The following is a 26,257-nucleotide window of genomic DNA, read 5'->3' as shown; positions in this document are numbered from 1 at the left end:
GCCAGATTGTGATTTAAGACTGTAGTGCTGTGGAACATTCTAAAGTGCTGCCATCTCCTGGTCATTCAGAAATACACAGTTTAGCCCCAGAACCAGCAAAAAAGATTTCAGAAGAAAGGAAAATGTAGGCAAGGGGAATGGGAATGGGGATGGCACATCAGTGTTGATCTCTATTGTCTGATGTAAAATCTGGGTCACACCCACATAAAACACAAGGTCTGCTCTACTGGCTCAACTCATTGATGCAAACGTCAACAGTAAGAATGACAGTGTAAAACCAACCCCAAACAACAATGCAACCTTTCATGTTCTAATTAACTCACACCTTTTAAACTTGGTACAATTTCCATTTCTTTTAACCTAAACCTATAAATATTATAGAAGACTCAGAAATCTTATTTCTAATGTACCTTATTCTGGAAATATGTTTGGCTTTGTATTAACATATTTTAATTAAATTACTCCCAAGAATTCACACATAAAAGATTAATTACATGAACAAATAAGTTTTCCACTAATAAATTATTGTTTAAAAAAACCTTCCATGTACAATTACAATTCTAAACATATCAATTAACCATTCTTCTAGATAAGCTAGAAGACCACAAAGCCTGCTGTGGGCTACTCCATAGTGTTGTACATCATTGGTTAAAAGTCAATGGAATGGAGGATACTTTTCCAAATCAAGATTTTATCCAAATTTGCTCTTACTTTCAACATCTACTTTAAATGACTGTCGTCATTTGACAGATAGCATCCATTCCTGTCTGAAAACCCGTGGCCTGGTTCCTAGTTATTTTTGTCCTAATATTTCCTAATCCTAGCTATCCCATAGCATTCATCAAGCCACGTTTCCTGCAGAACCTTGTTTAAGGTTTCACAGACCCAACCAGGTGAATTCCCAGGCTCAGTCACAGCACATGTCGCCACATGAGCTGCTTTCCTTCACCATTCCTCAAGTTTCTTGAAAAATACCCTGCTCATAGCAGAAAGCAACCCCATGCATACTTAAGTGTGTGGGTACAAGTGTGTGTGTGTGTGTGTGTGTGTGTGTGTGTGTGTGTGTGTGTGTGTGTGTCTGCAAACAGATACACATATCTGAGCACATGAATTCACCATTCCCATTGAATGAGTATTTCTGATCTCTTAAATTTAAAGGAAAATACATGGCTGTCTAGTAAAACTCTGTAAAACATCATTTCAGCCAAAGCAATTCCCTTTGTGTCTTTTCTGTACAATTACAATTTCTGGTTTGGGTGTTGTTGTTATTGGGGCTGTGTATGTGTCCATGTTCATGTATGTGTAGGTATGTGTGTGCATTTGAGTCAGAGGTTGACATCAAGTATCTTCCTCAGTCATCCTCTGCCTTATTTAGGGGGTTAGACTCTCTAGATAAACCTGGAGCTTACCTATTCAGCTGGATAGGCTAGACAGTAAGCTCCAGGGAATCATCTGTTTCTGCACCATCACCCCAGCACTGAAATTACAGGTGCATGCCCCCCCCCCCCACACCCAGCTTTTTATGTGGGTACCGACGATACAAACTCAGGTCCTCATGCTTGTGTAGCAAGCACCTTACGGAACCATCTCCCCAACCCCTGATAATTCCAGACTCAAAGAGGAGGAGGGCTAAGGCAACGTGAGGCAAGGGCTGGGAAAGCATGGGGAGCAAAATTCACACTCAATCAACTGCTGCTAGTTTGACACCTACATGCGAGTCTGAGGATGATGATTACACACAATGGGTCACAAAACTTTTCTATGCTGTAGTGCCAAATGAAGCCGAACATCTGTTTTCAGATGTCAAATCATTCCACACAGCTGGAAGTATGTAAGTCTTAGGTCTCCTTCTGACAGAAATAGAGAAGGGAAGACTCTGGTTCATATTCAGGGAAACTTCTGGTGCTGGCCCAGGTTCAGTCTCTACCTCTATCATAAGCAGCTGCCTTAATCTTGAACCAGCTTTGGGTCTCTACACCTGAGTTTCTCCAGGTCTCATCAAGTTGATTGCAATTCTCAAATGCAATTTGATGCAATCATCTTCTAGCTTCTCAGTCTACAAGTACATGCTTGTTATTTCTCTTTTTCACATTGCCAAGAAATTATTTACATTCTTTTTAATTGGCAGGGGTGACATGATGAGAAAACAGATTTAATATCTTACCACAGCATTATAATTAACAAATTATATTGGCTTTGACTTGAAGGACTCGTCTGAATTTTTGGATGTAATTTTGATTGTATTTTTCTTGTCATTTCAAATAGAATGTAAAACTAAATATGATTTAATTTATGCTTCTTTGTAAGGTCTGACTATGTAGCCTTTAGCACTTGCTACATAGACCAGACTGACCTTGAACTTATAATGATCCTCCTGCCTTAATCTACTGGTTAATGACATTACAGAAATATGCCACCATGCCTGGACTAGGCTTTCATTACAGAAAAAGAGATGTTTATTTCTATGGTCTAATTGTTTGTATTGGATTTCAAATGCCACCTTCTTTAGCTAACTTTCATGCCCAGCATGATTTCATATAAACTAAATGGTCAAGTGAATGCTATTTGTTCCAGAGCTATGGTGTTCAATCTTGACAACACTTACATTTTAGACTAAATAATTGTCTGTTGTGAGGCTGTCCTGTGCATGTATAGTAGCATGTCCAACAGCGTCTCTGGTCCTTACTCATTTGTTGCCAGTATCACCCACTACTCTTTCAGCTGTGACAAGTAAAGATGTCTCCAAAGATTGTCAATGTCACCTGATGTAGGGCTAGGGGAGGAAATCATTCATAGTAGAAGAATAATTCCTTAAAGCACTTATAAACCTTCAATAAATGAGTACAGTGGTGATTTTCCTATTCTCCTAGATTTTATTTGATTTATTTTGGTACTGAAGATTGAGGTACTGAGATGTTCTACCACTGAGCTATATCCCCAGCTCCATTCTCCAGGATTTGAACCTAGATATTTTGACACTAGGATCCCAGCTACACATCAGCCTTTGCCCTTTTCCTCCTCTGAATAAAATACCCAGAATTGATTATAACGCCTGGATGAAGCTTTCTATGATTAGCATAACCTTTATTCTTGGCTCATTCTTAAATATTCTAAATGTCTGGTGTCTTGCAATCTGAAAATTAGTTTCTCAGTTTATATTAGGCTTATGTAGAGTTCTATATGTTAAAAGTCCATATGATAATTTACTTTATTTTTCACATAATTATTCTCATACAGATTTAGATATGTTAAAGTTGGGCACATCTTTGTCTAAGAATTTGAGTTAAGATTCAGCACTTAGTGGTTGGGAAGATTATCCAAACTCTCTCAGTTCTAGTTTTTTGTTTGTTTGTTTTTTTTTTTATTTACAAAAGAGAGAATACTTGCCACATATTAGAAATCCAATAAATATTTATGGCATGTAAGAAATTGAAGGTTAAATGATGCAATATAAATTAAATGTTTAGAATAGACATTCAGTATATTTTTTGTGGAATTAAAAGATATAAGTGAACCCATCAGGCATTGGACCATAGTACTCAGTAAGTCACAGTTCCTCTGCAATGTCTCGGAACAGCTGTAATCATCAAGGCCCTTTACTCTTTGTATGTAAAATTTCAGATGTGAGAGTCTCAATATTTTACTTGATAGTAATCCTGGAACTCCTAGATTATCCCCACCCTGAAAATGCTGAAAAAGAGCATGAAAAGAACTCATTAAAGACAAGTGTGTCAATCTAGGCTTAAAGTCCATTGACATCACTCAGCTTTTAGTAAACCCAGTACTCACGTTTAAGCCAGTTACCAAATGTTGACCAGCAGTCCCTCTACATGACATCAGAGGTTCATGCAATACAGCAAAAATAAAACAGTAATACAAATTGATGATTAGAGTCATACCCTATCAATTAATATTACCTTGAGCTTTCTTGGTGTTAAATATTGTGATGAGTCTCTAATTACGTTGAGTGCTTTACAAGCCTTTATTTCATCCTAAAACAACTTTATGACAATGGAATGAATCAATTCCTCGCATATGTATATATGTATGTATGCATGCATGCATTTCATGGTACCAGGAATTAAATCTAGGAGTTTAAGCAAGTACTTTACCACCGAGTAAGATCCACAGTACTCATCCCATTGTTTTACATGAGAGCCCTAGAGACACAAAATGGCCCAGGTAAGATTAGATAGCCCACTGAATTTAAAACCCAGAACTTCTCAGCTAGACTGACTTAGAGATAAGATGGGTCCATTAGTGTTATATACATATGACATATGACATATGTTATACACATATGCCTGAAACATATGAGTTTATCTAATAAACTATAAAACACTCAACAAGCACTCATGTTTGAAAAAAAGAGTTATGCCCTGAGTTTTCTCTGCCATTAAAGAAGAGGAAGACCGTTTCTGTGATGTTAGTGGCATATCTACAGCTTTGTAGAGGAAACACTTACAGAACACAAGTCCCTCACAGTAGTGTCCTGAAGTATTTTCAATGTCTTCATGAACCGGGCTTCAGGATCCTCTGCATGTGAGTACAGGAAATGCCTGCAAATAGAGGATTCTGGGCCAGAGCTTTGCCTCCTTCCCTGGCAATTGGGACAGTGATGACAGCAGACACAACAGTGGGCAGGTATGGTGTGACAGAGGCCTGTTGGGGAGGTGCTAGAAAAACCTGTGTCCAAAGAGATGGATTTGGTGAGGGGCCAGGGTCTATGAATTAAGGCCTTATGCGAGGGTCTGGGTTTACATTCATATGTGTAAGTCTGAACAGCAACATCATTGACCTGCTTTGCTTCTGTCTGCACTCTCAGGTCTGTGGTATTAACACGGTCACATGGACTGCAATCTAAAGCTGTTCCTTTATAGTAGGTCCCCAAGTCTACAACACTCTGAGCAGCTGACACCAGATTGGAGGACATCTGGGTTGTCACAGACCAAGAGCTGGCAGCATTTGAGTCAGTGGGAGCATCTCCAGGTGGCTTCTCAAGGTGGGGAGCTGACTTATCAGAGTTTTGAACAAGGTCACCTTTATAGGGCGTGGCTCCTCCGTGCTGCTGAGAGTGCTGTGCTAGCTTCTCCTGCACTACTGAGCTTTGTTTGGTATCAGGGCAGGCCTTGCTGCTGTCCTCTGTTCCTGGGATCTCAGAGTCCACGAGATAGAAACTGTCTGGAGTCTGATCAACCCCGGATGACCTTGGTGACTCAAAGCGGTGCCTTTGTATCAGCATTTTCCCAGTACCCTTATGTCTCAGAGACCTGTCTTCTTTTTCTGTGACAGGAGCCACCATGATCCCCATTGTGTTATTACATGTAGAAGTGACTACAGTTCCAACAAGACTCCCTGGGTATTCTCCCACCATCGTGGTCTTGGTGAGGGTCGGATCTGGGGTGAGTGTCTCTGGTAGCTCCTCCATAGCCTCAAGTTGAAGCTCCTCCTCCTCCACGGATGCTGAGACCTTTCCTTCCAATATACTCCTATCATGGCTTGACAAAGATGAGCTCACCATGCTCTTGGTTTCAGAGCCATTGGACTCTTGCTGACAGTCCTGCCATGGTGCTGGGCTATGACTCTGATCCCTTGGTTTGCTACCTCTACCCTCAGTGGGACTCTGGCTGCCTGGCAAGGAAGACACCTGCAGGAGAAACCGACATGGGAAAGAATCAGGAAGTTGCAGCAGCATTATATGCATATATGTTCCCAGTGACACAGACGTCATGAGCACAGGCTATAAACTCGAAATTATATCAGATTACTACTTCACTTACCACCTCTTCCCTATGATGTTCAGTTCATAACTTAGAAAAACCAAAACAGAAGGGGAAGGAGAAGAAAAGTGAGCACCCTGGCACTTGGCCTACAATGATTTTATCATTCTCTGTCCATTGAGTATATATTTGGTGTGGACTTAAAAACTTTCCATGTGTGGTGTGTGGGCGACCAGCTCCCACTTTTTCCCCCCAGGATACTCTTGAGGAGAGAGGGATAAGAAGTTTAGATAGAAGGATAGAGGAGAGAAAAGAAGACAGAAATACGGGACAGGCTCGGGAGGGACTGGATCCTTATCCACCAGCCCCTTCTATCTCTTCTAAAGAGCCTTTTCAAGGAATGCCAAGGGGTGGAGCAAAAGACCTCCCCCTAGCACAGCCAAGTGCAGACCCTTCCAATCACCTAGTAACCATACACGTGGTCAAGCAATCCTCTAATGCAGCTCTGCCAGGTAAAGCAAGCTCAGATCTCACTAGGAACCTTTGTGGGCCTCCACAGTGGTGGGCACTTTAGTTCATCCTTCCAAGATCTTCAGGAGTGCAAGTATGATTGGGGATGGTTGATAGGAATGAAATGTGTATAGTAAGCATTCAGTGCCCCATTCCAGCCTCTCCTACCTGGAAGGGATGGGGGTCTGGCAGCTCCTCCAAAAACCCACTGCTGTCCGACTGACAGCTGTTGGTTCTGTCCACTCGGGTGCCTGTGGGAAGAAAGAGACCTGGAGGTTAGGCAAATGAAAACACGCTGCCCACAAGACCAGTAGCAAACTCTCCCCATGCCTGGCACTTTAGAGATCCTCTATGGTCTGACCATGAAGGACTCAATGGGGGACTTGTAAGGACATTTTTTCCCCTCAAGTATCAGAAATCTCATGTGAAACTGCATCTACAGCTTCCCAATACAAGAATAAAACAGACTAGTGGAAGAACTTACTTCTTAAAACATAATACAATTGATTGTGAGCTGAATCTTTACTAAAGACAAGAAAATCCAAGAAGTGCATATGCCCCTAAACGTCACATTAATAAAACAATAACCCATTCCTATGTAATATGCATGCACATATATATTCTTTTTCCTTTAACTAAATTTTCGGTATGAACCCTCTTCTAACTTTTCCTGGACTCTGGTTCTAAGACTATAAGGCCAACCTCTAGTGTAGACTGTGGCTTTTCTTACCGTGAAACACTGGACAGGGCAGAGAAAGAACAACGGTGTGTGAACAGGCATCATATGTACATGCTATGTTGTGTTGTGTCGTGTTGTGTTGTGTTATATTGTTTTGGGTTGGGCTGTGTCTTGGGGTTGAAAGAACAGGTGCCTTATAGCAAGTCACTGTACTAAAGATTAAACTATGGCATTTTATTTTGAGGCTGGGTCTCACATTGCAGGCTGGCCTCAAACTCACTATGTGAGCCAGGGATGATCTTGAACATCTTATCCTCCTGCTTCTACTTCCTAAATGCTTGAACTACAAGTTTACACTCAGCACACTCAGTTTTACACAGTGCTGTGGGCTAAATCCAGGACTTCATGCACTCTAGGCAAATACTCTGTTAATTGAGTTTCACTCCAGCTCAAATTATTGGATTCCCATTTTTCTCTAATAACACTTGCTTACACTAGAAGGCCTTATTTTCTCTGGGGAAAAAAAACACAAAGTGTGAGTCTGGAAGTTGGTCAAAAAGGGTGATTGTTGATAGATATTATGCTTAGACATCTGTGGTGATATTGTGTTCCCCAATATATTGTGCACCCTAATAAACTTATCTGGGATCAGAGAACAGAACAGCCACTAGATAGACATAGAAGCCAGAAAATGGTGGCACATACACCTTTAATCCTACTACTTGGGAGGCAGAGATCCATTTGAATCTCTGTGAGTTCAAGGCCACACTAGGAACAGAGCCAGGTGTGGTGGCACACACATTTAATCCCAGCACTTGAGATCTCTTGTCTTTGCTTGGAAAAGACACACGCCTTTAATCCCAGGAAGTGATGACAGGAAGCAGAAAGGTATATAAGGCGTGAAAACCAGGAACTAAGGCCCTTTAAGCTTTGAGACTTTTAACAGCAATTCAGCTGAGATCCATTCATCCTCTGGGTGAAGACTCAGAGGCTTCCAGTTTGAGGAAACAGGATCGACTGAGGAGTTGGCGAGGTGAGGTTAGCTGTGGCTTGTTCTGTTTCTCCTATCTTTGAACATTCACCCCAATACCTGGCTCTGGGTTTGTTTTTATTAGTAAGACCTTTCAAGATTCGTCTTACAGATGTCTGGCATCCAAGTAAGAAATAATGTAATTTTCCATTGCTTGGACAGCTAACTGCTGATGAAAAGCTTCAAGATCTTAGCTACTGCTTAGGTTTTTCAGATCAAGTCTTAAGGATGCCTTCATTGACAGAAATGCTTTCTATCCGTAGGACTGTCTTTAGCCAGTTTGAACTGTCATGTGTCTGACAAAGTAGAAATGGTCTCTGAGGTGGTCCAGTCAGTCCATGCCTAGCTCATTTGTCCTGGGGTCAAAGCTGGAAGAAGGATGCTGGCCTTCCTATCATTAAGTAGCATATTCTTTAATTCAGACTCAAGAACAATAGACATAAGCATTTTATAGCTGAACCTGGCTGAGATTGAGGAACTCAGAGGAAAACTTTGAGGTAACAGTTCTCTGCCATAACCATCACTTCTTATTATGCTGTTAAGGATAAGATATGGAAATAGTCACCCAAGATTGACCTTAAAATGACTTTGGCTTTCAGCAAGTTGGAGTAATAGGGAGTAGACTTTCTCTACTTCAGAAACAATCCAATACTGGACAAAGAATGGGAAAAATGGTTTTAGTTGTGTTTTAGGACAGCAGACAGCAACTCATGAGAGCAATAACTAAGCAAGCTCAGTGATGTGAGCTCCATGGTTACCCAGATATCTGCCTCTAGTTTTCAAGCCTTGGTACAGGAACAGGAAATCATAGAGGTTTGGAAGACACCTTTAATAAAGGTGTCTTGAGACTCCAGCAAGACTGAACCATCTGGAGTTTGCTAGGCAGGGTGAGAGAAAAAGAAAGTCCTGTGGAGGAAGAGTTCTCAGATCCCTCTTGAGCTATGCTCCAGCATAGGGAAGAAGCCATCTGAAGGCATTGGAGGAAACAGGGCTCAGCATTAACTCAGGGCCAAGAATAGGTCGTGATTCCCACCTGCCATATATGGAAACTTCATAATACACATAGCACAGTGAAGGTCCCGACTTGGAGGTGAGGACTCAGTAGCCTGAGAATAAACATTGTTCTGGTTCCTCACACTATCTTAAAAATAAGACTCAAATGCATCAGAGTGTTTCCTGGCAACTCAACTCTGCCCCAGAAGTAAGCTCAAGAATAGCTTTTCAGGAAGGCAGCAATACTTAACACATGCAAAATTAAATCTACACCACTTAGCATCTCCTACAAGATACCAGACATGTGAAATGTTTGCTTACTCTTTCAATGCGAAGTTCCAAACCTATGGTCACACTGAGGGCCCTTATGAAACATAGCAGGTCACACAGCACAGTACAACACAGCAACAAAAAGATAGAAATGTGTGGGAAATCTTTGTAGGGAAGAGGATGGGGAGGGAGATAAAGGCTGGTGGGGAGGAATAATCAAAATGTATTGTATACATGAAGGAAATTGTCAATGAAGAAATATAATTAACTGTAAAAGAAGCAGGTAAATATGACCCATACAGGGAGAGAGAAACTGACAAATGGAAACCAATCAAGAATTGATGATGTTAGAATAATCAGACAAGGACATTAAGACACTTATAACTATATGCCATATGGCCAGGAATCTAGGAATATGATGAGATGTGTGAAGTGCAGACATTGAAGGTGTGTGTATGTGTGTGTATTGTGTGTGTGTTTAAAGACCTGAATCCAATTAAAGATGAAAATTATACTGTTTATGATAGTTTATAATTGATAAGAATAAAAGCAAATTAAAGACTGTGTAATAAAAAAACTTATGAAAAGAAGACATAACTTTGGAGATGCTTCCAAATCAGATATGGAAAAAAAGATTTTAAGTGGTAAAAACCACATCAGTGCACTATGGAACCGCTCTAGGTGGCTGGGTATATTAATAACTGGAAAATTCCAGAGAGCATGGAAAACACTTGAAATGTTTGACAGAAACAAACCCCTAGCACACAGAACATGAAGAAAACTGTACCTGTACCAAGGTACCTCAGAAACAATTTATTCAACACCAATAATGAAGAGAAAAAGCCTTAAAATCAACCCCATATAACATACACCATGAACAAAGATAAAAGCAGAGGGCGAATTAGCTTTGAAAACAATCCAGGGGAAAGATAGGTGAATGACTCCTTCTGAGGATAGACAGTGAAGAGCCTGAAAAGAAGTATCAAACATTTTAAAAAGATTTAACTCCTTTCAAAAGATAGCTGAAGACTTGGGGCAAACCAGTGGTTGAGTAGTTACCTAGCATTGTTAAAACCTTGAGTTTGATCCTCAGCTGTGGGGGGAAATTGATTACATAAACAAATGATAATAAATAGTGTGGGATAAAATACAAAAACCTAGGAGTCCATAAAAAATAAGTACTATTATAACAGAGCAAGTTATATAGCAGGAACTGGTCAAATAAATGCCTTTAAGTATAGCATTCAATTTTTATAGAACATTAACCCCAGTAATAGAATATTTGCTTGTTACCTATCAATGAAAATAATATGTATCATTTATTATTGGAAATTTATTTTATAACACTTAATTTGTGTAATATATTTTAGACTTGGCCAATCATGTTATAATCAAGTTCAACCAGTATTAAAACTTGTCAGCTGAATACAGGGTACGTGAGAGGAGAGTGGGGTGATTTTCTGGGTTAAAGGTTTTAGTGGAGATTGGGAGAGAAGAGGGAGGAGGATGAGTTAACAGAGGGTAACATGAAGAAGCCTAATGTGCATCCACTAGTTTTCAAGCCAATTTAAAAATGTAATCTAAAAACAAGAGTTTGAACACAAGTTCCTTCATGGGTGGAAAATGCTGCTCCAAGAAGACATGAGTTCTTAATTGAAAATCTGGGTGCTGAGCGCGGGATGCCTTTATAGATGAGTTATTGGCCAGAGGCCCCAGAACTACCCCAAATAACATGGGCTACTTCTATTGTTCTTGGTTGCTAACCACAACTAGATGATATGTCCCTTTCTCTGAAGACACCACTCACTTTGAATGTAGGACATACAGAAATCAACTTGTACTGACCCAGAAACTCTCCCCATGATGGGGAGCTGACATAAAGCCAGAAGGGGCAATGCAGGTTGCTGGGAATGAAGAAACATCAATGATCTTATCCAGATGTGAACCCCACATGCTTTAATACTGACCTGCCTGGCAAGATGTGCCCATTGGAGCAATAGAGGCATGACAGTTTGGTGGGCAAACAATCTCTTTCTGATTGGATCTGAGGCCACACCCCACAGGAAGGAGTTCATGCCTGATCCTGTACACCTCGTCAAAAGCCCGTGACTAGAGGAGTCATAGGGCCCTAGAGGGGGAAACTTACCAGTGTTATTTGGCAAAATGGTCATGTTGTCAAATTGTTTCCTTAATATTTCTATTTCTTTCCACAGATTTGTCTTGCTGGGGTTACAGCTGATGCAGAGACACATAACTGGTCCAAGTGTCAAGCATAAGTAACCCCAAGTGTTCAGTTGTGGATGAGGCATCTATATTAGCCTCTTCCTCTACCTCACAGTATTAAAGGCTCAGAAGAAAGAACAAAAAGAATGGACGAGCTGTTAAGATGGGGAGATCTGTGAAATGCTAATTTCTGGACATGACATCCATCATTGCTTCACAATCAACCATAGCAGTGGTTACCTGCACAAGAACAAGCCAGTCAAAATCCCAGCAATTCCAGCACGTATTGGAGAAGAGCTATTTGACAATTGAAAGATGCTGAGGAAGGGAGAATCACTCTCCTCTGTGGATATGGCCTATAAATAGGTTGCCTATGTCCTCATGGATAGCCCCACACCTATCTGCATATAGGCAGCACTAGTTGGACTCAGGGAGTTTCCAATAAAAACAATGATGAAAGGAGGAAAAAGGAGATGGGGGTGGATACTAGGGAGCATTGGAGGGAGGAAGTTGTGGTGATATTTTATTTGTGCTGAAATGTGGGGATATTTTATTTGTGCTTTAATAAATAAAGCTTGTCTGGAGATCAGAGGAAAAAGCCAGCCACAACAAAGAAGTCATACAATGTTAGCACACGCCTTTAATCCTATCACTTGGCAGGCAGGATCTCTGTGTGTTCAAGGCCACACTGGAAAGAGAGCCAGGTGTGGTGGCACACACCTTAAATTCCAAACCTAGTTAGCCATGGAGGTCTGTACAGATAGACAGGAAGTGACAGAGCTGTGTAGGAAGAGGAAGTGATGTAGCTGGGCAGAGAGAACAAATCAGATGGCAGAACAGCAAGGCATGTAGATGTGGGTAGACAGGAAGAAACTCGCATTTGGAAGCTGCAGAGTTGGTGAGGTAAGGTTGGCTGGTGGCTTTCCCTATTTCCCTGATCTCTCTAAGGCTTTTACCCCTATATTTGGCTCCGTGTTTTTTATTTAATAAAACCATTTAGAAATTCATCTACAGGGAGCGGTGAATGAATAGGATCAAAATATGTTGTATAAATGTATGAAATTTCAAAGGATAAACAAAATATTATTTTAAGAAACTTCTTCTGGTCCTTTTGAAGTTAGGAAAAATCCACTGTTTTGCAATTTATGTGAAAAGTAGATATCTATTATAGTATATCATTTCAAAAGCTTGGTGTAGATTTTCTAATTTTTTTTTTTTTGTACATTACCCTGACTACTTTTCCTAGAGTGTGCCTACTCAACAGCTGAGTGACAGACCATCCTTGAATGCTTTCTACATCAATTTCCTCTTCCAAGCTACCTTATGTGCTTTAGGGCACCTGACAGCCTGTTTCTTCCACTCAGTCCTTAGGAGCCCCTGACAGAAGACGTTCAGTAAGTAGGACTAACTTCCTCATCTCCTTCATCACCCCTGACTATAGCATTAAGAGCAAAACATCCTTGGAAGAGTCTTAAGCCTTGGGGAAGGGTAGAGAAGGCAGGATGTGCAGCCATTTGTTTTGGTGAAGGGTTTGAGCCACAGCCTGTGAAAGACTCCCAGCACATCATTGTTATTCACCTTCCTAGAAAATCTCTACAAGATTCTTGTTCTGGAGCATGAGCCGAAAGTGTGATGTGTGATGTGTGATGGCTAGTGCCATGCTCAGAGGAAATGATGTATTTTTCCACTAAACCAAAATCTGTCCATGTCTGGTTTGTTCCTAACCACCTGGTACAAATGGAAATACTTTTGTCCCTGAGATCTGCAGCTGATTGGTTCCAAGGAACTCCACCCCTCAGAATAACCAAATCTCTAGATACTCAAATCTCTACTCAAAATGCCGAAATACTTGTGTATGATATATACATATCCTTCCTTGCCTTGTGAATCGTCTTAGATTACTTACAATAGCTAATATAATTTAAATGGTATGTAAAAGTTGTTGTACTGTATAGTTTAAGGGACAGCAAAGGGGAAAGTCTGTGCGTTTAATATATACAACATATTTCTAATAGTTTCAGTCCAGTGTGTGCAGATGAACGAAGCGCTGAAGGGTCTGGGGGACTCACTGTAAACAGTCCAAAGCACTAAAGGTCTCTACATCACATGAGTCATTTGTTCTGATGGGTGTGTATTTGTGTGTTAACAATAGTTGCCTTTCGTTAACTATACTCATATAAATCACATAATTGTTAAGTATCACTAAAGTGAAATCTCTGGAGTTTAATTAAACTTAACAAAGGGCCAAACTGAGATTTCACTTCCATGGTAAGACTCAACAACACAGCTGTACCTGATTCTCTGGGAAGAGTGAATTTTCATTTTGTGTTTGCTTTAGAAGTCAAACGTGTGCAACCTGAATCATTCTGAGAGATTTGACGAAAATGTGGGCTAATTTAGGAGACTAAGATCTTTGCCCCTTACAAAGGGGTTTCAGTGACTATCAACAACTAGGTGCTCAATTTTCTCATTTTAAACATTCTGTTAGGGCTGTAGGAGTTAAGCCAAGATAAAGGATGAGAAGTCACCTAGCCCGTGATGGCTATGATGGATTATTAAGCAAACAGATAAATACAAATGAGCATCGTTTATCACTGCCACACCCTCAAGTTCCCACACAGGCAGGAGGGCTTGACTTTCAGAATAAGAACATGGCCTTTGAAGAGTAACAGTGGTACTAGCACAGCTGACCATCCTGCCCAGTTCCTGAAGCCTGTGGGATCATGCCTAGGAGAACTGGAGCAGGTGCCTACTGCCAGGGTACCCTCTGTGGGCACTTAATTCCAAGGAACCACAGCTCTGGCCTAACCTGCTAAGTGAGGCCTTGTTTTTCTACCTTGCTACCTGAAGTTGCTTTTCTTCTTCTAGCAAGGACTTATCACCATTCCATTCTCACTCTTCCCTGTTCTAAACCAATTAGATAAATGAGACCCTTCAGCACCAAAAACTCTCTGCTGATTTCTTCTTGCCCTCACCAACTGCTGGTTCCTCAACTCTGTCTATCTATCCCATGGCTCGAAGAGGCTAAACTCTCCATATATTTTACTGACATCCCATTAGCACACCCATCTGACTTATGTGGAAGATTTATAGCCAGATCTACCAGCTTCGAGTTCCGATTCTCCTACTAGGAGCTGTTAGGCTGATAGAAGGTTAATGCCCAATAATATGTGTGTGAAACCATGAATACATAAATATCTTGTCTAACTACAGGGAAGTTCCTCCCAAGCAGCATCGTTTTAACCATTATAATTCAGTCTCTATTGGTATAACTGTTAGCACTATTAATGACTGCTGTGGCTAGCGTTAATATTCATTAGAAGTCAACTTTTACAGTGTATAATTGTCTTCTGGGACTTAGATTTTACATTTTCAGTTGGGTGGGCCCTGCCTGTAGGCAGGACTGATGAAACTGTGTTAACACTACTTTGCCAGGGAGAAAGACGCCTCAGGCACTTTGTGGAAATGACCACCAGATGGCAGCATTACACCAACCACAGAGGAGCCAGGTCTCTGCCAAGACCCTCTCACTACAAGGAGCCGCCTTTCTGGACTGTATCAATAGTAAAAGCACCTGAGTTGCATTGAAAATAGTCTGAGTTCAGAGCATCTCAGAAAACAAAAAGAGTAAGGAGTTGAAATGTAAATTGGAAGGAGATTAAAAGAAAGGAGTTATGCAAAAACAGGAAGTATGCAGAAATCATACAGAATAAGAAACATTTTTTACCCTCAGACTTTGGGGTTATATTATGATATTATTTATATCAATAGATTCTGCACTGTCTATTTAATTGCCAAGTGTCTAGCTCATTCATTGTCCCAGGGTAGAAAATTCCATGACAGCTCAACGGTGACGCTGAGTCCCATGTCTTAGAACTGGTGTGGACTTACAGATGAGGCAAAAGCAGATGGCCTGAGGAGAGGGTAGGAAGCCCAAGATGAGCAGCGGCCACTTTGCCCAACAGGAAGCAGTGAGGAGTGTTTGGACTGCTGTGGTTATCACAAAAGAATTTTAAAATGTTAATTTCAAATGCTTCAGAACATCTTTATGGTTCTGTCTTCAGGTCCCCACATAAGATGTCAAAATAGAGATACCTACAATTAAACGCTGCAAGCTGCAATACTGTCTAGGGCAGCAGTTCTCAACCTGTGGGGCTCGACCCTTTAGGAGGCAAGCAACTTTTTCACAGGGGTTGCCTAAGACCATCGGAAAATACAGATATTTACATTGTAACTCCTAACAGTAGCCAAACTGCAGTTATGAAATAGCAAGGAAAATAATTTTATGGTTGCACATCTCCACATGAGGAGCTGTATTAAAGGGTCTCAGCATCAGGAAGGGTGAGAATCACTGTTATAGAGACTTCCTTAGAGTTATCATCCAGCTAGTTTACGCATTCTGCTGATAAGGAATTACTCCCATGTGGCAGAAACCATACAAGTTTAGAAAATCCGTCTGTAATAGAGATCCTGATCTATAGCCCATCCCATTGTAAGACCTGTGTAACAGCCTTCTCCGAAGATGGCTCTTTGGCTTTATAGGCATTTCTCCTCACCCGTGGGGCCCCTTAAGCTCACCCTCACAGGACAGGATTTCCAGGTCATTTGTCCTTTGTATTTTTTTTTTTTTTTTTTTGGGGTTTTTCAAGACAGGGTTTCTCTGTGTAGCTTTGCGCCTTTCCTGGAACTCACTTGGTAGCCCAGGCTGGCCTCGAACTCACAGAGATCCGCCGGCGTCTGCCTCCCGAGTGCTGGGATTAAAGGCGTGCGCCACCACTGCCCGGCCTGTCCTTTGTATTTTTGAATATGCACAATTTGCTCAAAGACCAAGTCCCCAAATCTAGCTTCAGGAGCTGAGATGCTGTCTGGCCAGCACGGAACAGAGAAGCGTGATTCTCTTCTCCCTCCATATAGTTAAGTTTCATGCACACACAGGTCAGTCAGAAATGTGTCCCTAGTGCTGGGTTATTTTGCGATCTGTCCTTGTTCTGGAAATTAAATGAATGACTCGGTTTGCATCCTTGTGAGATTTGTTTTGGCTCCTGTGAGATTGAGATTGTGTCACTGAGAGGTTGACTTCCATTCGGAAACCTGTCTCTGTCATCTCTGGCCTTCCCAAACATTCCAGCTGTGAGCAAAGTCCTTGCTACTATGGTGAAAAGAACAGGGCATGGGGACAGAGCCATGGATGTTCCTGGAGAACCCTTCATTCCTAAGAAACATACACTGGGTCCCCTTGGGTCTTATATTGCCCTAGATACTGTATAGTGTCAGCAAAGAGCCTGCTCTCATGAGCTCGTATCTGCCTTGGCTCTGTTCCTGGAACTGAAGAGAAGATGGTATGTTAAAGGGTTTAGAAAACCTTTTTGAGAAGTTAGTGCTTCCGTCCATGCCAGAAGCTCCGGGTAGCACAGTTTCCTCTGTAGAGGATTTCTATAGCACATCTGAGAGCATCCATGAGCACTCAGATGATGCTTTGCAAGCTCTCGAAGCTTAGGATTTTCCCTCTCCTTTTCTCTTATTGCTCCAGATTCAGCAGTTTCTCCTTCATTCTTTAGTCAGAATAGCTACATTTATTAGTCACTGGAAAAATATTTCTCTAAAATGAACTTATTTGACTTGATACAATTAAGTATTAATTAACAGTTCAGTATTATGACAACAGTACATAGTGATGAAGACTCCTGAGAAGATGAAAAAAAACTTACACAGTCTAATCAAGTATTCTATGTACTCTAGCTTAGTGTGTTTTCACTGAGCACACACGCACATGTATATATTACAGAGTAGTCATGCCCACTTCATAGCCTCCTTCTTTTCAAGTAGTATATTGTGAATTTTTCTTATGAACAATTCCTAAAATGTGTGTGTGTGTGCATGTGTAAGCACTTACATTTTCTCTGAATAGACGTCTCTCTTTTATGTTCTTTGGAAGCCTGGAAAGATGACTTTTAGTTTCTTAGACTATTATTCTTAAACTATTACTTGTAATAGTCTATTACGTAGATTAATGAATTAATCACATTTTAAAAGTTTACTATTTAGCCCAGCTACAAACCTTGCAAGCTACAATAGTGGCCTGCCTTCAAGATATACCCACTGGTGTAACAGTAGCACAGATATTAGGGGAATAACCAACCACTTCTCGATTAGGTTTAGGCACACTCCATGATATGGAACCTACACCTTGTATTGTTAAGGAGGTCAAAAACTTGAGACCAGATAGGTCGTGGGCACTAGGAGAACACCAACTATTATTCTGCTAAATGAACACAGTAATAAAATAACTCCTAATGATATAGTGCTGTACCCATAGATCAGCACATTGCTTGCCCATCATTAGAGAAGTTTCTTCTTCCCCTAGAGAATAATTAACACCCACAACTGGACAATGTGCAGAGAATGAGAGACTTTGAAATCCTTAGTCTTAAATGGCACATTTGTATGAAACTCTCTCACACAAAGCTCAGGGATCTATGAGAAAGAGAAGACAGAAAGATTATAAAAGCCGGAGGTGGTGGACAACTCCAAAGGCATAGCATTTTCTAGACACAAACTCACAGAGACTGTAACAGTATACACGAGACCTGCACAAACTCAAGCCAGACAAAATCCCAGCACTGAGAAGGGGAAGTGGGCATAAAGTCCCATTCCTAACCAAAAAACTATTTGTAAGTGATACCTGCTGGGAGAGGGAATGTCAGATTTCTTCACTGGAGTGACACCAGATATATCAACTACGCTCTGGGGAAGAGCTCATGCTCGGTATTGGGCTAATACAAAATGGACTCCATGCTCTCTGTTTGTTTTGTGCTTTTTGTTTGTTTGGTTTGGTTTTGGTGGATTTTTTGTTTTGTTTTGTTTTAAGAGAAAGAAAGAACATGAAATTGGATGAGTAGGGAGGGGAGGAAAGATGTGGGAGGAGCTAGGGGAGGGGAAAGGATATGATCAAATTACATTGTATGAAAAAATATTTAAAATAAAATTTAAAAATTTTTACTATTTGGAGCTCATCTTCCAATGTTATCTGCTAAATTATCTATCTATCTATCTATCTATCTATCTATCTATCTATCTATCTATCTATCTATCTATCTATCTTATTTCAAAACAAGGTTTCTCTGTATAGCCCTCTCAGTAGACCAGGCTGGCATTGAAATCACAGAGATCTACCTGCCTCTGCCTCCTGAGTGCTTGGACTAAAGGTATGTTCCACTACCGCCCAGCAAATATTTATTTTTTTAATCCCGTTTTCTTTAAGAATGAAGATGATGCATCTGTCTCTTGTTCTAAATTTGTCCTTATGTAGTAAATTTCTGTAGATACTTTTTTAAAGTACCCTGTTTAACTGTCTCTTTTTACTTGAATTGTCATATTTTTGCCCATTCAATTAGCTCTTCACTTTTCTTTGCTTCAAGTATACATCATACTTTAATGAACTCTAAATCATTTTCTTCATCAAATGTATTTACTCCTTCTGTCATGGTTATTTTGAGGTGCATTTGTCCTTTTGCTTTGGATTTTATGTTATGTACTTTTGCGACTGTGGTGGATATAGCAAAAGCATGTTATATTGGATGAGAATCCAAGCCCTTCCTTTCTGAAAATCAGCACAATGTCTAGGGCTATCCCATCCTGAATGCCCCAATTTTTTTCTGAAAATAAGCATCACTTTTAGCTCAGGACAGTTTTTCTTTTGAGCTGGAATTCAGTCTGGGGTCTCTGTCAGCTGAGCCTTACTGGTGGCTCTCAATCACCTACAAGACCCAGAACATAAGTCTTACTTTATGTCTTTCTACTGGTGCATTTAAATACTGACCACACTTTCATGTTGAGGTAGAACTGGTTTAGTTTGCATTCATTTATTGAGTGTATAAGTGGATGGACCACAGTGTATGAGCGAGACTAGAGGGCATCTGTCCTCTCCTACCATGTGTGTTCTGAGGATCAAACTCAGTTCAGCAGATTTGGCTAAAGTGTCTTTCTTCATTGAACCATCTTGCTGGCCTACTAGGACAGCTTTTGAGCTGCATCACAAGCAGCTTTCCTGGAGACTTAAAGGAAGATCAAGGAGATGTGAAGCATTCTCCATACCATTTGGCTGTATTATCCTTTTTCAGTGTTTACTCTTTGGCCAACAGTAGTATATTTTATCTGATTGTGTTTTTCTTCTGGTAATTCAGAAGACATATAGCATGTTATTAATTTTAATTACTGGTACTATACGATTTAAATGTATTTCAGATAAAATTATTGTTATTGAACATCAAACAATCGACAGTATTGGCTTGCAGCTAGTCAGTTTTCATTGACATTTTTTCCTCGGCTGTTCAGCTTTCTATGGTATTTTCCACAATTTTGGACATAGTCACTGTTACTCTTGGTATTTGCTCTTTGGAGAAAGTCACTTTCACCTGTGTGACATTCATAGAGCTGGAAGCCTGTGGATGCTGCCTTGCCCATCCGCTCACACAGGCTTTTAGTGGACCTTGGGCCTCTCAAGCTTTTGCTTATATGAACTATTGCATCATATGTCAATCTGGAAATCTACAGATTTTTTGAGTCATAAAATGTCTACTTTAAAACACAACTAACACAGCTCTGCCTATCTTCTGTCATCTGAGGTAAGGGTTTGCTGATAGGTGACAGCAAGAAAAGTCTTCTTCATTGAGGCCACAAATGCACCATTCTATTTTTCAATACTTAGTGTAAGCTGCTTTATGTAGCATCTTTTCATGCTGTTTTCTTTAAAAAAAAAATGTCTGGTCAGCACTCCTTGAAAAGTCTTAAAAAGGACTCTTCAAATTAATTCATGCCAAAGAGTGACCCAGTGACATCTGTCCCTGCTCTCCCTTCCCCGACAAGATATGCCACTGCCCAGAGGGAGGTCAAGAGGCATTAATAGAATGGAATAATCCAGAAACAGTTGGCCATGGACCTTGAAATAAAACAAGTTGGAATTTTATTCTAGAGCAATATTCTGAAAATAGAACAGTAAATGAATTCATTCTTCAAACAGTATCTTCTTTGTCTACATAAACAATTTTTATTAGCCATTCTGAGATAAAACAAAGAGGGCAGATCCAATTTTGAGACGTAAGTCTGATTCATTGTCCTAGAGGAATGTGATACAATGATAAATTTTAATTTAGATCTGGGTTTATCCCTTATTTCAAAACAGAGAAATAGGAATTCCCAGGACTAAATGAGTAGGGAATTAAAATTCTGACTAACTTAGTACTATGAAAATTTAAATTTCCTATTATCTCACATAGTATCATGAGTTGTAATTTTAATTTCTATATTGACTTGCCTACCACAGTTCCATTGGTAAACAGTCCACAGTTTTCTCTTGTGAAGCAGACTGGGAGATATTGCTGTTTGAGTCAACTAGTTGATTGGCAAGTTATTAGTCAATTGTTCAACTAAGAAGAATTATTCCTTTTACATGGCATTCTAGTTCTTCAAAAGCAAAAAGTCCAAGATAGAAAGGAGAGAAAAATAGTTGCAAGGCTGAAGAACTAAGGTTTTCTTCAAGTTGAAGGCTATGACTCTTTGGCATGTGGGGGCCCTGGGTTTGATTCCCAGCACCACATAATGAATAAATAAATACGTATCAAGTTTATGATCTCTTCTCTAGCTGCATTCTAAAGGACAACTATGAACTCATGGCTGAGTGGGAGACAGAGTGCTTCCTCAAGAGACCAGCTGTGCTTCAGTTATTCTCTACTCAGCCTCCTGTGCCCATGTCACCATCCACTCCTGTCATTTTCTGTGCTCAGTTATTCTCTACTCAGCCTCCTGTGCCCATGTCACCATCCACTCCTGTCATTTTCTGTGCTCAGTTATTCTCTACTCAGCCTCCTGTGCCCATGTCACCATCCACTCCTGTCATTTTCTGACCCCACTTGTGCTTTAGGCTTTGCCTGGTGTTCAGTCAATGGGAGATGACCATAGGAATAGAAGCTTGATGGTCAGGAGGAAGAGCCCAGGCTACATATTCATTGCCCCTCCTCCAGGATGCCTTTGGAAAATGGTTCTGCATTCATGAAAAGAACACCTGTGGGTCTCTCTTCAAAGGCCCTTTACAGGATTCTGCTGGTCTTGCACACATTAGGTGGAGTGGCTTTGTGATCTCACAAACCTTCAGATACCCCCATCTCTTGGCAGTTCCCTGAATCTCATTTTAGCAAATAACTCCCTTTCAAAACTTTTTTCATTTGATGCCCTTTGTATATTTTTCTTGCCTGAATGTTATACCTAGAAAAGCAACCAGAAAAATCTAGAATTGTGGAATAGTCTATCTTTCTACCATAATTCAAACTAATCTCCTGTTCAATAAAAAGAAGCTTTCCAATTTTAGAGACTTCAACTCACACTATCTTAGAGGAAAGATGGACAGAGGACTGGGACATTGGCTTCTGTATCTAAATATGTAATCCTTTCATGACTACCTTACTTACCTATTTATAACTCTCAAAAGGATGTCTTTGATTTTTTTTTACACTACTGATATTCCTAGTCACTTTTAGTTCAGATAAAATATGTTTGTATGTTATTGGTTATTTATGGAACAATCACCACTTGTTGATTGGCTACTATGCAGGACCTGGGTGACAGTGGAGCAAGATGAAACACAGTTCAGCCATTGAGGCGCTCACCCAGCCTGGGAGCTACACATCTGAGATAAGATAGACAGCAATGAAGCTACTGTGATCACGCCTTTACTATGACTTATAGTAATGAAGAATACCCTCAGAATACTGTTCACAGCATATATCTTTTAGAGACTTATAACTCACAAAGAACATCTTCTAAGTATTGAAATTAAGATCACTTAGTCATAAAGCTGGATGACCAGCCCTGCTGCAGAAGACTTGCTTCATTGGTTTGTCCCATAAGCACGCACCAATGGTGTGCTTATTGTGCTTCCATCATGTGCTGTGTGGGGATATCCAGTGTGGTGGAAGGCTGTGCTTCTGCTCTTCACATGTTCCCAGACTAGTGCTCCAAAGTGAACTCTAAGGATGCTTATTACCAAGTATCCTGGTTGGCTTTTTGTCAAATGGGAAGAGGGAACTCACTTGAGAAAATGTCTACATCAGAATGGCTGATGGGGCATTTTTCTTGATTGATGATTATTGTGGGAGGGCCCAGTCCACTGTGGGTGGTGCCACCCATTGGGCAAGTGGATCTGGGAATTATAAGAAAGCAGACTAAGCAAGCCATGAACAGCAAGCCAGTAAGCAGCACTACTCTATGGATTCTGCATCAGTTTCTGCCTCCAGGTTCCTCCCTGACTTCTCTCAGTGATAGAACACAACCTGAGAGTTGTCAGATGAAATCAATCCTTTCCTTCCTAAGTTGCTTTAATGGTGTATTACCACAGCAATAGAACCCATGAGTAAGACACCAAGTAAAGCTGTGGTATAAGACTTTTTTTTTTCTTTTTTTCTTTTTTTGGTGAACTAGAGAGAAACAGGCCAGTAGTCTTTTTCCAAGGAACAGTTGTGAACTGCCCTGTGGGTGCTGGGAATTGAACCTGGGTCTACCAGAAGAGCAGCCACTGCTCCCAACTACTGAGCCATCTCTCCAGCCCAAGACTCTTAACCGATGTCCCTTTAGCACTAACTCTTTACAGGAGGATTGCACTGACATGCAGAAAATTGCTTGAGTTCCAAATGGCGAAAAGTGTTCAAAAGAGCAAATGTAAAGAACTGCTGTAGAAAAATAGCAGGTGAAACCACTGCATTCCCCTCTGTGATATCCATAGTATCAAGAGAGGGACAATTTAGGAAGGACAGTCACCAGCCTGGGAAGAGCAAAGCCTGAAGGAAATGTATTAAACTGTAGCTTGTAGGAGCTGCCCAGCTAGGACAATGCACAGCAGTGGTTCTCAACCTTCCTAAAGCTGCGACCCTTTATTATAGTTGTGGTGACCACCCCCCAACCATAAAATTATTTTCATTGCTTCCTCAAAACTATAATTTTGCTACTGTTATGAATCATAGGGCAAATATCTGATAGGCAGGATATCTGACATGTGACCCCTGTGAAAGGGTCATTTGACCCCCCCCCCCAAAAGGATGGCAACCTACAGGTTGAGAATTGTTGATGTTCAGTGTGATTAGAACTTAATACGCACAGTAGCCAATGATACAAAGTGACTAACTTCAGATAAGCAATGTAATTATCTTTAGCTTCATCAAACTCGTTGTGTTGAACTGGACAATGCTCCAGTCTCTTCTGGATTTTGCACGTATACAAGAAGAATTAGAAGAAGCAAAAACTGTAGCAGATTTTAAGATTGAATTCCTTTTTATTTCTTGGCAGAACATGTTTTTGCCAAGTTTGCAACCCACTTGAACTTCTGTCTGTTCTTTGATTTTAGAATCAAGTTAGTTTCCTTGCAACATTGGAAAAATCATAGATTTAGACCTAGTTTTAAAAACAAGTCTTAAAGTTTCCTGCAGATTTTTATCATTACCAAAAATGTATAATTAAAATCTCTTCTTCTTAGCATCTACTACAGTTGAATCTGAAATATCGTCTTTAATTTCAGGTGAGATTCTGAAAAGGTCTTAGAGGTCGTATTTGGTCCAAGTACTGACTCTTCACCAGGCCTGCAGATGACTGACAGGTAAGTAATCCTGAGTAGAACTTGGCACCTCTGGCTTCACTGTATGTCTCCTCTACCTTAAGCTTTGGGTCAGATCCCAAAGTATTCCCACAGGCAGGTAAAATAACTTAACAGATATCCATCATCCACCAGTAACACACCTTTTCCAAGGCTGAAAATACCAAACAACTATGATATTTTCAAGATTTACAGGGACACTATAATCTACAGATGACCAACTGACAGCCTGTGTGGTATTGTTCCTGATCTCTTGAGTGGCACCTACATGTTCTGGCTGGTTTAAGATACTGGGGAATCAGTAAGATATATCAATATATATAATGAAACATTGGGCCTTTGTTGGAGGATGGAATGGCATGCTGGTGAGTAAGTTACTTCTTTCTCTTTCCCATGTATTTCCCACTCCCTCACTCTTCTTCCTGATGAAACTTCTTAACCAATCAGGTTAATTTCTATCTGAGATTTATTTGGGGAATACAATTATTAAAAATAGTAGGTACCAACATGTAAATGCTAATTACTGCTCTCTTAGGGATAACCTCAATTAATAATAATTGACATTAAGAAAACAATGAAAGCCATAATTGAGAGCCATGGTTAAGTTAAGATAATGTTAGCATTATATTAATAACAAACTGTTAACTCTTCCAAATTGAAAAAATACCAATGATTTGTGCTTGTAAGAAAAGTAGGATTCTCACATTATTATCACAGACTGTAGCAACCAGGGACTTAACAGAAAACTAAGACTTTTCAGTAAAGCCCAACACACTACTTCTGCTGTCCATTCCTGATCAGCAATTGTTCCTAACAATGGATTTTTCCTATGTAAAAATGAAAGTCTGTAGATTTATACATATTTTGCCTTTAGGAATTAAGGATTTCCATTTTAAATGATTTGTTACTTCACTCTGTTTAAGACATTTCTAAATACTGTACATTAATAATCATTGAAGATGGTTTTGTCCAAAAAAATGGCATGGGAAAATTTACATGTTACTTTCAAGACAAATCTATAATACAGTGGTCCCTACTTATCCAAGGTTTTGCTTTTTGTACTTTGAATTCCCACAATCAGTTTCAGGTTTGAAAACACAATGGAGTACAAAAAGGTATTTTGAAAGCTAAGAATGAGACAGAAAGAAGAGAGGAGCCATATCCGTGTAAGTTTTATTATAGTTATAATATTATATATACTTACAGTATTTTGTTGTAGTATATTATTTTATTTTCTTACATTGTTTAGTTTATATAATAAAATTTATCGTAAGTTTACATACACAGTGGTTTGGATGAAAAATGCCCTCCCCCATGGATTTGGAAACTTGGCCCTTGGTTGGTGATATTATTTGGGGAGGTTATGGAACGTTTAGGAGGTGGAGTCTTGCCAGAGGAAGCACATCACTGTGGGTGGGCTCTGAGAGCTTATTATAGCCTTGCCCCACTTCTAGGTCACACTCTTTGCTTTCTGTGGATGGTTGGAGATATCGTCTCTCAGCTTCCTGTTGTGACAGCCCGCTGCCATACCTTCCCTGCTGTTATCGATGCTCCCTCTGCAACCATAAGCCAAGATAAACTCTGTCTTCCATCAGTTCCTTCTGGGCATGGTATTTAATTATTGCAATGGAAGAGTAGCTACTATACTATATAAAGGAAAGGAGGCCTCTATTGTGTGTCTTCATACCTCCCACAGACCAGAGGGTCCTGCTATAGTAATGATAGTACAAGCCGTTGTTCTGTTCACAATTACTGTCCATGACAGTCTGTAGAGATGGCAATCTTTACAGTGTAAGACTGAATGGAATTTATCATGCTTGTCATGAGAATGGGAGCACTGGGGTTTGTAGGCTTCTGGGGCACTTATGTCATACATATGCCAAGGTTCTAAGAACATGTTTTCCCCACTCAAACATGTATATCAGTTCCTTTGACTGTGGCTGTGACAAAATACATAACCAGGGCAATGTGGGGAACTAAAAGTTTGCCAGGGTTCGAGGGTCAGTCTGTTATGGTGGGGAAGTCATGGCAGCAGGAGTTTGAAGTAGGGACACAGTGTGCCCACAATCAGGAAGCAGAAAGTGATGACCCCTGATGTTTATTTCATTTTATCCTTTTTATTCAATGTAGGACCCTATTCCACTGAAGGAGCAGCACACAGTTAGAGTGGGTGTTTCCACCCCAATTAACTAAGT

General features: G+C 40.3%; 2 protein-coding genes across 5 annotated transcripts in view; one reads left to right on the top strand and one right to left on the bottom strand.

The window, feature by feature from the left end:
* The window catches only part of Pde1c (phosphodiesterase 1C), a 621,274-nt gene extending 608,888 nt beyond the window's left edge, over positions 1-12,386 (top strand). The window contains exon 21 of the mRNA XM_052720608.1: positions 11,416-12,386. The gene's annotated coding sequence lies outside the window, so the exon portion shown is untranslated. The remainder of the gene's footprint in view (positions 1-11,415) is intronic.
* Itprid1 (ITPR interacting domain containing 1) overlaps positions 1-26,257 on the bottom strand; it is a 119,289-nt gene that overhangs the window by 9,616 nt on the left and 83,416 nt on the right. For all 4 annotated transcript variants that reach the window (XM_052720601.1, XM_052720599.1, XM_052720602.1 and 1 more), the window contains 2 exons: positions 6,399-6,481; positions 4,466-5,647 (listed from right to left, as the gene is read on the bottom strand). In XM_052720601.1, coding sequence (XP_052576561.1) covers positions 4,466-5,647; positions 6,399-6,481 — 1,265 coding nt within the window. The remainder of the gene's footprint in view (positions 1-4,465; positions 5,648-6,398; positions 6,482-26,257) is intronic.

The sequence above is a fragment of the Peromyscus californicus genome, unplaced genomic scaffold (assembly GCF_007827085.1).
Source record: "Peromyscus californicus insignis strain IS unplaced genomic scaffold, ASM782708v3 Scaffold_6__1_contigs__length_162567912, whole genome shotgun sequence".
NCBI lineage: Eukaryota > Metazoa > Chordata > Mammalia > Rodentia > Cricetidae > Peromyscus > Peromyscus californicus.
Note: the sequence above shows the minus strand (reverse complement) of the source record. Positions and strands in the feature narration are given on the sequence as shown.